General features: G+C 43.7%; 1 protein-coding gene across 8 annotated transcripts in view; it reads right to left on the reverse strand.

Moving 5' to 3' along the window:
• The window catches only part of SPEF2 (sperm flagellar 2), a 201707-nt gene that overhangs the window by 6643 nt on the left and 181186 nt on the right, over nucleotides 1–13878 (reverse strand). For 4 of the 8 annotated variants that reach the window (XR_003591923.3, XM_027980125.3, XM_012097083.5 and 1 more), the window contains 3 exons: nucleotides 13065–13244; nucleotides 3857–4096; nucleotides 3545–3667 (listed from right to left, as the gene is read on the reverse strand). Coding sequence is in view for 4 of the 8 variants with exons in the window: in XM_027980125.3 (XP_027835926.2) it covers nucleotides 3545–3667; nucleotides 3857–4096; nucleotides 13065–13244 (543 nt within the window). In the remaining 4 variants the exon portion in view is untranslated. Of the gene's footprint in view, nucleotides 1–3; nucleotides 326–3544; nucleotides 3668–3856; nucleotides 4097–13064; nucleotides 13245–13878 lie in introns of those variants that run through there. The other 4 variants (XR_009596799.1, XR_009596798.1, XR_006056534.2 and 1 more) reach the window with 2 other exon arrangements.

A 13878-nucleotide genomic window follows, 5' to 3' on the forward strand; every position in this document is an offset into this window, starting at 1 on the left:
GAGCAAAAAAAATTGATGACAGGATGAGAGTGTTAGTAATACAGTCTTCAGAGATTTTTTTCTTTTCCTTTCTTCTTTTTGTTTATTTGCTTAGTAAAAATGAGAGTAGAGCATCTTACTGGAAAGGGAACCTCTTTCCTTTTCAAGCATCACATTTAGGTTTTTCAGGTCAAAGGCTCAACTCTCGTCAGAATGGTGCCCTGACTAGATTCTAGCAGGTGGTTCACTGTCCTCTTGTCAGATTCCAGGGTGAAGTGATGACAGGGAGGAGAGATGAAGGACCAGGACGGGGGAGGGTTGAAGAAGCCGACTCGGCAGAAGCACCCTGGCAATGAAGGAATGAACCATCGGACAGTTAGACAGACTGACAAGCTCTCTTTCTACTATTAGGGTGTCAGGTGACATTCATACTCTGAAGCTGGAGGTCAGAACAAGCTCCAGCTGTGGGGTGAGGGTGGGGGGAGGGGGGCAGGTGCTCTCAACCCGAGGGGTCTGTGCACCAAGCAGGATTTGGGGAACGTGAAGAGATCTTTTTCGTCATCAATGCATCAAGGTGCTCCCAGAATATAGTGGGCAGCAATTCAGAATGTCAGATGTGTTCTTCCATGCCAGAGTTGGTCCTGTGCTATTCAAAATGCCAGGAGTATTTCAGCTGGGGTGCATGCTGATAAAACTCCTTCCTAAATAAAAGAAATGCACAAAGTAATAAGAAGCCTGCTGACTCCAGCTTTCCCTGAGGATCAAAATCCATCTTCAGGGGATTGATCTTTGAAGGCAGTCAGCCATCTATTGATGGAGTTTTTTCTTCAGGAACATGCCAGATAGAATCATCTCTGCAAAAGTCAGTAATAGACATTCTGGTCAGAGTAAAAATGTTCCCAAATCGTCCTGACTTTGCAGGGAGTTCTTCTCCCATAATAGGAGGAAGTGATGGTGGAATCATTTTAGGGTCCTAGTTGTTGTTGATAAGACAAGGTAAATCCTACTGTAGATTATTCTAGGGAACTGAAAATTATTTTGCTGGTTTAAAATAGGGGGGTTGTTCCCTGAAATGTGAAACAGAATGTGTAGGATGAAATGCACTCTAAAGAGATGGGCTTCTGGAACCCACCTCACACAGAATGATGGTTGCTCAGAGGACAGAAAAGGCAGGGAGATCCCACAAGTGGCAGACTGCCCCCCATCCTGCCCGTGACAACCATGAACCCACCCACCTACCCACCTCTCTCCACCCTCTTTGTCTAGTTCTGATGTGTGCTATTCCCACTAAATCCAGGGTGACACTAATTTATCCCATTCTCATCCTAAGTGGGGAAGAAAGCTGGTCTTTATGAGTGAAAGTAGGAGTGTAAGATGCTGAAAAGGGACCTGTGACATATGGGTTTCATTGTGAAGAGTAAATGTTTGTGGGATGTATGAGTACAATTACTTGGAATGTTGCCAACACATATCCAAGTATTCTGGGTCTGTTTAAATAAAGAGACCCAAATAATTTTACAAAGAGGATGGTTAGATGTAGAGATATAATGATGTGATATGGTTAGACGGCTTCCCTGGTGGCTCAGTGGTAAAGAAACCATCTGCCAATGCAGGAGACACACGGGTTCGATCCCTGGGTTGGGAAGATCCTCTGGGGGAACCCACTCCAGTATTCCTGTCTGGGAAATCCCATGGACAGAGGAGCCTGGTGGGCTACAGTCCATGGCGTCACAAAAGAGTAGGGCACGACTGAGCAACTAAGCAACAACAACAACAATGGTTAGAGATAAGGAAACACTTCATTTCAGTTCAGTTGCTCAGTCATGTCCAACTCTTTGCGACTCCATGGACTCCAGTACACCAGGCTTCCCTGCCCATCACCAACTCCCGGAGCTTGCTCAAACTCACGTCCATCAAGTTGGCAATGACATCCAACAATCTCATTGCCTGTCATCCCCTTCTCCTCCTGCCTTCAATCTTTCCCAGCATCAGGATCTTTTCTGATGAGTCAGCTCTTCACATCCGGTGGCCAAAGTATCAGGGAATTCAGCTTTAGCATCAGTCCTTCCAATGAATATTCAGGACTGATTTCCTTTAGGATTGACTGGTTTGATCTCCTTGCAGTCCAAGGGACTCTCAAGAGTCTACTCCAATATCACAGTTCAAAAGCATCAATTCTTCAGTGCTCAGCTTTAGATCACTTGCATCTTATCAAAATGAAAGCACTTTTATCGAAAACTCAGCTAACTCTCTGTGGTCCAATAAACCATTAGGAGAAGCCAAATAGGGAGACTGCATGCTGTTAGGTGTGTGAGGCTTGTGAGAAGGTTGTAGCAACCTGCCACATTCTGAAAGGTGGTCACCCCCAGCCTTCCGTGGCCCTTGCTGTTGGGGACCCGGCACTTGCCAGGTAGATGCACATTCAGCATGTGTGGTTGATGTGCAAGGTGATGGTGTGCGCTCTGAGCCCCAGCGCTTCCTCTCTTCCTTCCTTTATTCTGCTGACTTGGTCCAGCCTCTCTGGGTTTGGTCCTCAGTGTTCCCACCCTGAACAGTTTCTCTGATGGAACCCTTATCCCTTCTTTCAGAAGCACGGTCACCGGATGAGTTATAGCAACAATGTGTATGTGATGAGAGTTTGGTGAATAAATCAACACTTGGCTGGGGATCAGGGTCTCCTTTGTTCTCTTGGGCAGGGGGATTCTTTTCCCCATGCTCTTCAATCATAGGCCAGGGTCATTCGATGGCTGGAATAATGCAGAACATGAATATAGCCACCCATCCAACTTTTACTGCCATTTACCTCCAGCCTTCTGTGGTAGACTCAAGGCCTCAGAGTCCTGGTGGGGCAGCTCTATGGTATTATCTCTAGTATTGGCGGGCCTATTGGTGGTACTAATCATACTACGCATACACTGGTAGTGCTAACTATCACGGTACCCGTGTACTGATAGTCACTTCTACTCTGCCTGAACTCACTGCCTTTGCGGTATTGAGGGCTGGACTTTTGGCTGGATGCTGTTACCAGCTCAGCTTCCTGAGGCCCTGGTCTAGCCTAGTCCAGCTTCTTCCCTCCTTCTCTTCCTCCACAGTTGTTTTATCCCACCAAGCCCTGAACCTGAATTCAACCACGTTAAGACAATCAAGAAAAACAGTCCTGATGAACCTATTTACAGAGAAGAAAGGAGACGCAGACATAGAGAATGGACTTGCGGACACAGTGGGGGAAGGAGAGGGTGGGATAAATTGAGAAAGTGGCATTGACATATGCATGTGTAGATATGATATCATGTGTAGAATAGATAGCCAGTGGGAAGCTATTATGTAACAGACAGCCCAGCCTGGTGCTGTCTGATGACTTAGAGAGGTGGGATGCGATGGGGGAGGGAGGCTCACAAGGGAAGGGATATACATATACATATATGCATATATATTTATATATATACAATATGTATATATAAAACAATGCAACATTTATAAAGCAATTATCCTCCAATAAAAATAAAATAAAATTATAATGACAATTTTATAAAAGACTATATTAGGAGCTTTGGGTAATACTCACAGGGATCTTATAGTCTGGATAACTTGAAATCAGGTCTTGAATAAAAGGATGCTTCAGAAGAACAGCAACTTCAATTGGCTCAAGGTTCTTGGAACCTAGGTCCTGAAACACTTTTATGAAGTTCTTAAAAAGATTAAAAAATAAGTTAATTAAATCTATGATCCTGATGATATTAAAAAAGATTTACTAAAGGAATCATCATAATTTCTACACGTTGAGACATTTCAGGAGAAATTCTATGACCATACACTCAAAATTGATAGAAATTTTCTTGGGTATAGGTTGTCTCTTTAATAAAAGAATCCAACCAACCTCTAAATAAATGTTCTCTATCTTTTGGTGGCTGGCAAATCTGTTAGCGTCCAGTACTTCATTTCCTCCTCGGAACACTTGGAGTAATGTTTGCATGGAAATCATTTCCGTATTTGCATTTTCAGGGATTTCTTCTTCCTTTTCCTCCCCGTCCTCTTGTAATTCCCTTTCCTCACTCATAAAGTTGTCCTCGAGTTCAGGATATTCCTCAATGGGACTCATATCAGTAAAGGAAGAGGTCTGTGCAATTAAATAAAGAGAAGATGAAGTCTTTCCAGTAATAGAGATATTTACTGCTGCTGCTACTGCTAAGTCACTTCAGTCATGTCCGACTCTGTGCGACCCCATAGACGACAGCCCACCAGGCTCTGCCGTCCCTGGGATTCTCCAGGCAAGAACACTGGAGTGGGTTGCCATTTCCTTCTCCAATGCATGTAAATGAAAAGTGAAAGTGAGGTCGCGCAGTCATGTCCAACTCTTCGCGACCCCATGGACTGTAGCCTACCAGGCTTTTCCGTCCATGGGATTTTCCAGGCAAGAGTACTGGAGTGGGATGCCATTGCCTTCTCCGAATAGACATATTTAGAAAACACCAATTTTGTCCCGAACTTTTTATGCCTCGCGATGGTAATGCCTACTGGTGTGCTGCAGTCCGTGAGGTTGCAGAGAGCTGAACACGACTTAGCGACTGAGCAACAGCCACAGACTAGCTAAACAAAGTCTAAAGATAGAATATGCTAGACAATAAGACAAGTCTTTCTTCCTTCTCCAACTCAGAAACAACAGCAAGAAGAAGCAAAAGTGGTTACCAACTGGGAAGGGTGGGAGAGGGATAAATTAGGAGTTTGTAATTAACATATACACATGAATATATCTATAAAATAGATAACCAATGTCTTACTGTATACTCAATACTTTGTAATAACCTATGACGGAAATGAATCTGAAATGAATCTGAAAAATATGTATGTATAGCTGAATCACTTTGCTGTATACCTGAAACTAACACAGCATTGTAGATCAATTATACTTCAGTAAAAAATAATAGGGTAAAAAGAATAAAAAGAAAAGAAGTAGAATATGCTGGCCGCACTGGAAATCATGTTAAAATTCTAGACCAATTCTGCTGGTACTTGACAGAGGCCTTAGTGTGGGGTGAGTTTTATTTACTTTCACACATGCTTTTGCTTATCACTATTTCAGATATACTGTATGCACTTGTACTAAGTCCCCTCAGTCATGCTCCATTCTTGGTGACCCTATGGACTGCAGCCCACCAGGCTCCCCCTGTCCATGGGATTCTCCAGGCAAGAATACTGGGGTGAGCTGCCATTTCCTTCTCTAGGGGATCTTCTCCATCCAGGGATAGAACCTACCTCTCTCCTGCAGGCAGGTTCTTTACCACTAGTGCCCCCTGGGAAGCCCCAGATACACTGTATTACTCAATAAAAAAGCACTGAAATGAATTGTGTGACTTCTGTCAAACTTTTACACATGAATCTAGATTTTTGACAGGATTTGCTTTGGAAACTGCCTGCAGTCTAGAGGTTGTGGCAGGTTAATTTCTCAAGTTTGATAGATTCTGAGAAACTTTGGGGCCTTGGTTTGGATACTGGATGTTAAACTCAATGAAGCACTCAGAAAGTAAAATAGAAAACAGATTGAATACAGACAGATTGGGATTCATATTGCTGCTCTTTGAAACTTGGCCAAGAACCATGAATTTAGATGCTGGCATTCTGAGCATGGGAAAAAGTAAATTGTTTCTGATGTAGTTTCTTATGTATCAAAAGCCTGAAAAGTATCACCTACTTTTTGACCCAGTAATTACTGATCTAGGAACTGATTCTAAAGAAATATTCATGTGCACCAAGACTTTTGTATGTGGATGTTCATTTTGTGTTACTTACCGCAAAAATAGAAAACCTATGATTCCAACAACAGGGAATGGTAACATCAATGATAGTATCATTGGAATGATGGAATGCTGTGCTGCTGTGCGCATTTTAGCTTAGAATGATAGTGAAAATGACAGTGAAAAAACACTCATGGGATAAGTGCAAAAGGGAACAAAAACACAAATAATAAATACTGCTGGGGTCCAGCCCCGGTGGATCCAGGGTAATTCGAAGTGGGGACGGCATGGTGAGGGAAAACATATTTATTTAGAAATATAAAAGAGAGATTAGGAAAGAATAGTGTAGTAGGAAAATTTAGTGGAGAAAAGAGGCTGAATAACTTGGTTTACAGGGAAAGCTAATAAAACCTCAGGATAAGAGATTTGCACCATCTATGTTAGGCCACCAGCGCCCATTTGAATAGAGGAGGGTGCCCCGCCTTGGGCTCCCTCTCTCATGGATCTTAGAAGCCAGGGCAAGTAAGTATACATGGTGAGCCTCCACGCCCAAGATGGGAATTCAGACTGAAAATAGAGTAAAGAAGACACGGGGGAAACCAGTCCAGTGACTGGCCCATCCTCTATTGTCTGGAAAGGCCTTATATACTTTTGATTTTACATAGAGATCAATGGATAATACAAAATTATGCAGTGTCAACTGCCCTGACTCTTATCGAGACCAGGCTTTCTCTCTGCATACCTAGTTGTATACATAAGTCTTAGTGATTTACATCATCTTCTGGCCAGAAGGCCAATTAACATTTTATGGCCCTTTTCTGATAATGGTAATAGTGTTGTTCTTCCCAAAATCTGGTGCCACTCTCAGAAAGCACTAAAGAAAGTTACATTCTTACATAGCAAGGATACAACAATTTATAACAAGGAAAAAGGAGTACAGTGATTTACAACAAAGAGAAAATTAATTAACTCAAAAGTCTAGTATTGCTAACATCAAAACTACTATATTCCTATTTCTGCATTCTGATTACATTGATTAATATCCTCCCAGGTGCCTAAAAGATAAAGGATATGGAGGCCTGGTGGCAAATATTAACTTAACAATGGAACCCTTCACCAAACTAATTCTTAGCTCTAAAAGGCTCTATATCTTTGAGATGTTTTGAGCTTCGTGCCTCTCATAGTTGGGGGCTGTAAACAATCCACAAGTTGTAAAGTCCGGGCAGACCGGTCAGATAAGTTAGAAAGCCATCAAAGGGGTTTAAACCGAGACATTCTTTTTATATGCAGGAGACTGTTAACTGGAGCCCTAAGTTAATTCCTTTTAGAGGCAGAAGAGTGGAAAGCACAGTACAATAAGGTGGGCAGACTCTGGTTTTTGGGGGTAGATGTTCAGGAAAACCCAGGGGGAACCCCTGAAGCCTGACTCGCCTTGCCCATCAGGCCTCTCCGCATGACCTTGTCATGGGTGGGATCTCCCGTGCTGGCTCCCAGCAAAATACACCAGGGTCCTCATTTCCTTATATATATAATACTTATTAATGAAAAAGAAGATAAACTGATACATTAAAGAACTGACAGTAGTTACTACCTCTGATTGGTCAAACAGGTGATTTACTTTTTATTTTGTACTTTGCAAGTTCTCTGCAGTAGATTTGTATTTATAATACTTACTGCAATAAATGTGTGTTTCTGATGATGAAGTGATAGATATTCAATGATTTGCTGTTGGGATCCAGCCCCAGTGGATCCAGGGAATTTGAAGCTGGGATGGAGTTGGTGAAGAAAGATTAATTAGAAATTTAAAGAGAGATTAGAAGAGAATAATGTAGTGAAAAAATAGAGGATAAAAGAGACTGATATTTCTTGGTTTACATGGAAAGCTAATAAAGTCTCAAGACAAGAAACTTGCACCGTCTACATTAGGCCACAGGCTCCCGCTTGAATAACAGAGGGTGTCCCACCTTGGGCTCCCTCTCGCATGGGTCTTAAAAAGCCCAGGCAAATAAGTAGACACGGTGAGCCTCTGTGTTCCAAGGAATCAGCCTGAAAAAGAGAGGGAGGGAGAGGGAGAAAGAGAGAGAGAGTCGACACGGGGGAGGCCAAGCTTGTGCAAAAACCCTGTAACTTTATTTTTAAAAGGTACTTATATACCCTAAGTTTTACATAATGGAAGATACAGAGTCATGTAGGGGCAGCAGTCCTGACCCTTATCAATACCAGGCTTTCTTTCTGCTTATCTTTCCGTATACAAAAGGTCTCAGGTGATTTACATTATCTTCTGGCCAAGAGGCCTGTTAACACTTTATGGCTCTCTTCCTTAATGAATGTTAATCTCATTTCCCCTGAAGTGTTTTTCTTTAATCTGTATCACTCTCAAAGCACTAAAGTTACATTCTTGTAGAACAAAGGTGCAGTGGGTTATAACAAAGAAGGTACTTAACTCAAAGATCTATGTTGCTACTTGTTTTTTTCTATATACCAACTATATCAACAAATAAAAGATATGAAAACTTGGCAGCAAGTATTGGCTCAACAATGAAACCCTTAATCAGTCCTATTCTAATGATTTTGACTCCTCGGAAGCCCCTACATTCCTAGGATGTTTTAAGCTTCCTGTGCCTCTGCAAACAATCACATGCGCAGCTGAAAGAGTCCAGACAAACCTGTCAGGCAGGCTAGAAAGCCATCAGAGGGGTTTTTGGATTGAAACACTCTTATTATGCCCAGGAGATTTATTATCTAAAAGCTCTAAATTAACTTTTTCCAGAAAAAGGTGGTGGAGGGACAGCCCCCTGTTAATGTCAGAGGAGTTGGTGAAAGGCATAATATAGTAAGGAAGACAGATTTTTGGTTCTGGGGATAGATGCTCGAGAAAATCCAGGGGGGACCCCTGAGGCCTGATCCCACCTTTGCATTTTGTCAGGCCCCCTTCCTCATGACCTTTGCCACGGGTGGGATTCCCCATGCTGGCTCCTGGCATCTTGCCATGAAAAAATGAGTGTTTTCAGAATGTTGACTGGCCCGATGTCATAGAACACCTGAGGGCTGGTTCTCCTTTATTCTGAGGAAGGAAAAATGCTAATTTAGGTTTAAAATTAGAAGAGGGTGCCATTGCCTGCACATACTCAATTCAGTAGAAGCATTAAGTGCATAGATCATACAAGTTCTTTCCAAATAGCCACTGAAGTCCCATGTGTAAAAAGACTATACCAGGGCACAGAATTAAGCCTCTGGTCATCATAAACCCCTCTGAAGGATGTGTAGAGGCGCAGGGTGGTGCAATGGAGATAGGTTGCATTTGGCCTAGTTCTGTGTGGTCACCTTGCTTTAGTTGAGTTTCTGTATCCTTTGCTAAATTGGAAATATAATCTGATCTTGAAGTTCTTGGAACTGAGTATATCTATCTATTTAGTTTTCCTTGTTTATCTATCTGTCTACCTATCCAATTAGCTTCTTCTCCATTTTAAGCAACTGCAATATTGATTTACTTGGCAGAAATGTGAAACTGACTTTTTTGTCTCTACCTAGGAAGCTTTGGCAGAGAAGGCAATGGCACCCCGCTCCAGCACTCTACCCTGGAAAATTCCATGGATGGAGGAGCCTGGTGGGCTGCAGTCCATGGGGTCGCTGGAGTCAGACACGACTGAGTGACTTGACTTTCACTTTTCACTTTCATGCACTGGAGAAGGAAATGGCAACCCACTCCAGTATTCTTGCCTGGAGAATCCCAGGGACGGGGGATCCTGGTGGGCTGCTGTCTAAGGGGTCGCACAGAGTCAGGCACCACTGAAGTGACTTAGCAGCAGCAACAGCAACAGGAAGCTTGGGAATCATCACACTGGCTTCCCATCAATAATCCCTTGAAGAGACGGAACATTGAGTGTGGTGAAAAGAATCGTGTTGAGACATAGAATGTCTTGCTGATAGTATGAAGAATGAGTGAATTTCTATTCAGACAGAAACTGTAGGTGAGCACATGATGAACTGGGATGGATGAGCAGGCGATACCAAAATTAAAGAGCAAGAATCTGGTCTCTCTTCATCATTTCTGGAACTAGAGAGGGCCAAAAGTCTCAAAGGCTTGATATTGTCATCATGGGATAAATGGATTTTTAAAAATTTTAGCCCAAAGATAACAAATTAAACATTTGAATGAAGAATGTTTTTCAAATGGCATTATGTCATTAGGTCTTATTAGGTCAGAGGATACTTTATAAGCATTTTCTAGTTTTGCTCTTTAAGGGGTTGGACAGAATAGATTTAGTGGTTCAGTGGGAAGGGAGGGAGTGAAGGGCGGCCAAGATGAGAACCCAAGGAGCCAGCTCAGTCTCCTGGCAGGACTTCAGGGTGTGCACGGGAGGGGGTGCTCTCCAACAGACCGCAATTGTGGATATGGATGTATGGACAAAACCAGGCATGCTGGTTTGGAGAAAAGCCAGGGCTTCTGAATGAGCAATTATTAGAGGCATCAAAACTCTGTGTGAGTCACATTATCTTCTAAGCAACAGGCAGATTGTGGGGCTGGCAAGCACTTTGTCACACTCTCAGAGGCAGCCCTTGAGGACTCCCAGCAACATGTCTTCAGAATGGTGCCTGAGTGTGAACTTCTACCATTCAATCTGTTTAGTTCCCCACATCTCAGAAGCAGAACAGAAGGTCAGTCCTCTGGACTAATGTAAACAAAGCATCAAAGAGCAGAATGGGAGGAACGTTTAAGTTATTTGAACCCCAAGGCCTCAACCCACCTATCAAGGTGCTTTAACAAGACTCTCAAAACGTGGGCAGTTCAAGCTCACAATTTACTAAATTCCAATATCATAACCCCGAATCCCACAGGCCAGGATGAACAAACATCAACTTCTTTGATGTTTCACATTAACTAGTGCCTGGTCATGAGTGCTTGGCTCTCGAGCTTCTTTAAACTACCCAAAGAAGCTGTGGATATAAACAGGAGGTCTGTGCCACACTGACTAAACCAGCGTGTAAGGAAGAATACAGTGAGGAAGAATGAAACATCAGGGAGATTTCCAGTTGTTTATTTGGAAAGCAAAAACTGAGATCTGATTAAATGTCTTGGGAGTAAACACAGAACTGTTAACCTGTTACAGGCATTGTTTCTGAGCAGGCTCATTTTAACTTCCTGGGATCAGGTTGCCCAGGAAACCAGAACACAGTTGGAAAGGGCACAGAGAGGCAGCAGGATAATTGGAGGCAGGATGGTGAGAGCTAGGAGGAGGCAAGAATGGGGGAGGCGATGGGTCCTGTATGCCAAAGGCTCCTATGCTTCACTCCCAGCCAGGAGCATGCCTGTGTGTGCGGCATGTGACAGACCTGCCCCCACCCTGGTTTCTTTGCTGCTGTACAGTGGTTGTGGGAGAATTCTTGCACAGTGTCCTTGGACTTTAAAAGAGTTCTTAAGAGAAGTAACCCAGGGAGCTGCTTCCTGGGCGAGCACTAGCTCTGGGGTCAAGGCCAGAAGGGATGCAGCCTCTTACAGTGCTGGTGGTAGCTGGCCTGGGTGCTACCCATCCAGACAGCTGTCTGTTGCTATGGCAACTCTTCTAGCATAGGCTGCCTTTTCCTGGTTTTTCTGGTGTCTCAGTGCAGCCTCCAGGAGAAGGAAATGGCAACCCACTCCAGTATTCTTGCCTGGAGAATCCCAGAGATGGAGGAGCCTGGTGGGCTGCCGTCTATGGGGTCACACAGAGTCGGACATGACTGACGCGACTTAGCAGCAGCAGTGCAGCCTCCAAATCTGCTATTGCTTCTGCCTCTTGAATGTCTGCTCTCCTCCTCTCTGCTTCAGAGATGGGAGTCCACCCCTTCCTTCTCTCTTCTTCTCTTTCTTCCCTTTTACCAACACACATGGAGAACTTGTTATGTGCATTGCTGAGCACTTGCTACTTTAGAGGATGCAAAGAGGGGTAACAAGTTGTCTCCAGTGCACAGTGGAAATAACAGAAGTGGGAGTCAATAGATAAACCACTCCCTGCTTGCATTACTAGTCTTGCTTCCCTCCTGTGCTCCCTACAGTCGGTTCTATATGGGCATCCATTTCAAATGAAATGACCCTGCTCCAGTGCCTTCTCATCTCATCTCTTGGCACAGCCAAAGCCAAGGTCCTTCCAGGGGCCCTCAGAGTCCTCTCCTCATCACTGTCTTTTCCTGCTGCTCTCCTCCAGCTCAGTGCTCTGCAAGTGCTGACCTGAGGTTCTTTGGGATGCACCAGGCATGGCCCCACATGAGGTCTTTTGCATCCACTGAAGTCTTCATTTAAATGCTCTTCCTCCAGAGGTCTATCTGCAAGGCTCTCTCGCTCACCTCTCTGGGCCTTTGCCTATATGTCTTTGCACAGAGACACCTTCTGTGAAGACCCTATTTAACACTGCAACTCCTTCCCAGACTCCTGTATTTTTCCCTATCTTCTTTTTCATCTGTGGCATTCATCACCATTTGATTTAGCCTTCACTTTACTTGCCTTATCCCCAGGTCAAGGGTAGTTCCAAAGTCACCAAGGTGCTGGATAAGTAATTGAATAAATGCCTGGATATGTGGGATGGTTCTCAGTCTTGCCAGAGAGGATCTGGATATAAATGGGGCCCAGGTAAAGGAGTGGTCCTTTCTATGAAAGGAAAAGAACTGTGGCTGGGATATCTGAGGAGTCTGGACACATAGTAGCCCTCTGCCCTCCGTGTCCACAAAGAAGAACAGAGGAAAGCGTTCCACTATGAGGGCCACAGCTCACCTCACAAGGCCTGCTGCAGACTAAAAAGTCAGACCAGCGGGCACCTCATAAGTCAGTACTCTGTTCTGTGACTTTTCTATCCGCCCTGCCCCCCACTAAAGTCAGGGAATGTTAACCCTTTACAACTCTATGGTGGGATGTGAGGTTTTATTGTACATTAAGGTTTTCTGTCCCTGGAGGCAGGTGACACAAAGATTGCCCATGCATCTTAGGTGGCCAAGTTTGGGCCTGAAACTCTATCAAGTGTTACAAATCTGTGGTATATGTTCCAAGGTTGAACTTGTTTTACATAGAATTTCCACACAGTGTGACAAATAGCCTGGATTAATACCCAGTTCATTCTCATTTATCAGGATTAGCACTTCATGCAAAATAAAGTCTGTCCCTGACAGAGCAATTTCGGTTCCACCAAGAAACTTTGAGCAAATTTTGGATTTTACTACCAAAGCATTTTTTTTTTTTTCAGAGTTGGCCCCAAGTTCTAATCCAACTGAGTACGGCCAAGTCTATCCAAGACCTAGTAAAGCATTGTGTGAGGAAAAGTTCAGAATCTTCTGGGATCCCCTCCAGACCCCAATGCTAGTCCATTTCTGGAACACAATTACCTTTGCTGCAACAGGATGAGGCATTTCAATTGGCTGGAAGACGTGAGTCCCAATGGCTACGCTGAGGGCCCTGTAGACCCCTTCTGTACTGTCTGGATGGCAAGCAAAATAAAGCAGCATCTGTGTGTAGTCAAGCTGGGGTGGAACCTTCTCGCAGTCAGCAAACAACCTAAAGAAAAACTGTCACACAAAAAAGAATTTCAGCCAGAGGGAAAATGCAAACCATTGGGTAGACAGTGGATGCACAGACAATGAAGAATCTCTCCAGGAGTTTTGGAATAAGGTCATTTTCTGAGGACTGAATTATTAAAACTAACATGTAATGAATGGTATTAACTGAAAAGTAAGCTAAAGATTAAAAAAAAAAGTAGGGCTCTAAAAATTCTGATGTTCTAATGAGGTGGGTGAACCTAGAGCCTATTAGACAGAATGAAGTAAATCAGAAAGAGGAAGACAAATATTCGTGTGTGTGTGTGTGTGTGTGTGTGTGTGTGTGTGTGTGTATACATGTATATACAGGAGACACAAGAGATGAAGGTTTGATCCCTGGGTCAGGAAGATCCCCTGGAGTGGGAGATGGCAACCCACTCCACTATTCTTGCCTGGAGAATCCCATGGATAGATGAGCCCGGTGAGCTACAGTCCATGGGTTTGAAGAGACAGACAAGAGGCATGTGCTGATTAAAGTGGTGCATATTAGGTAGAAAAAGAGAGCAAGGACCCTTCTGTCCATCCTCAACTCCATCCTGACACACTGGCCCTGACTTCCAATCATGAAGCTTCTGGTACATCCCTCTCTGTGGGAAGTGGGAGA

The sequence above is a fragment of the Ovis aries genome, chromosome 16, assembly GCF_016772045.2.
Source record: "Ovis aries strain OAR_USU_Benz2616 breed Rambouillet chromosome 16, ARS-UI_Ramb_v3.0, whole genome shotgun sequence".
NCBI classification, from domain to species: Eukaryota; Metazoa; Chordata; class Mammalia; order Artiodactyla; family Bovidae; genus Ovis; species Ovis aries.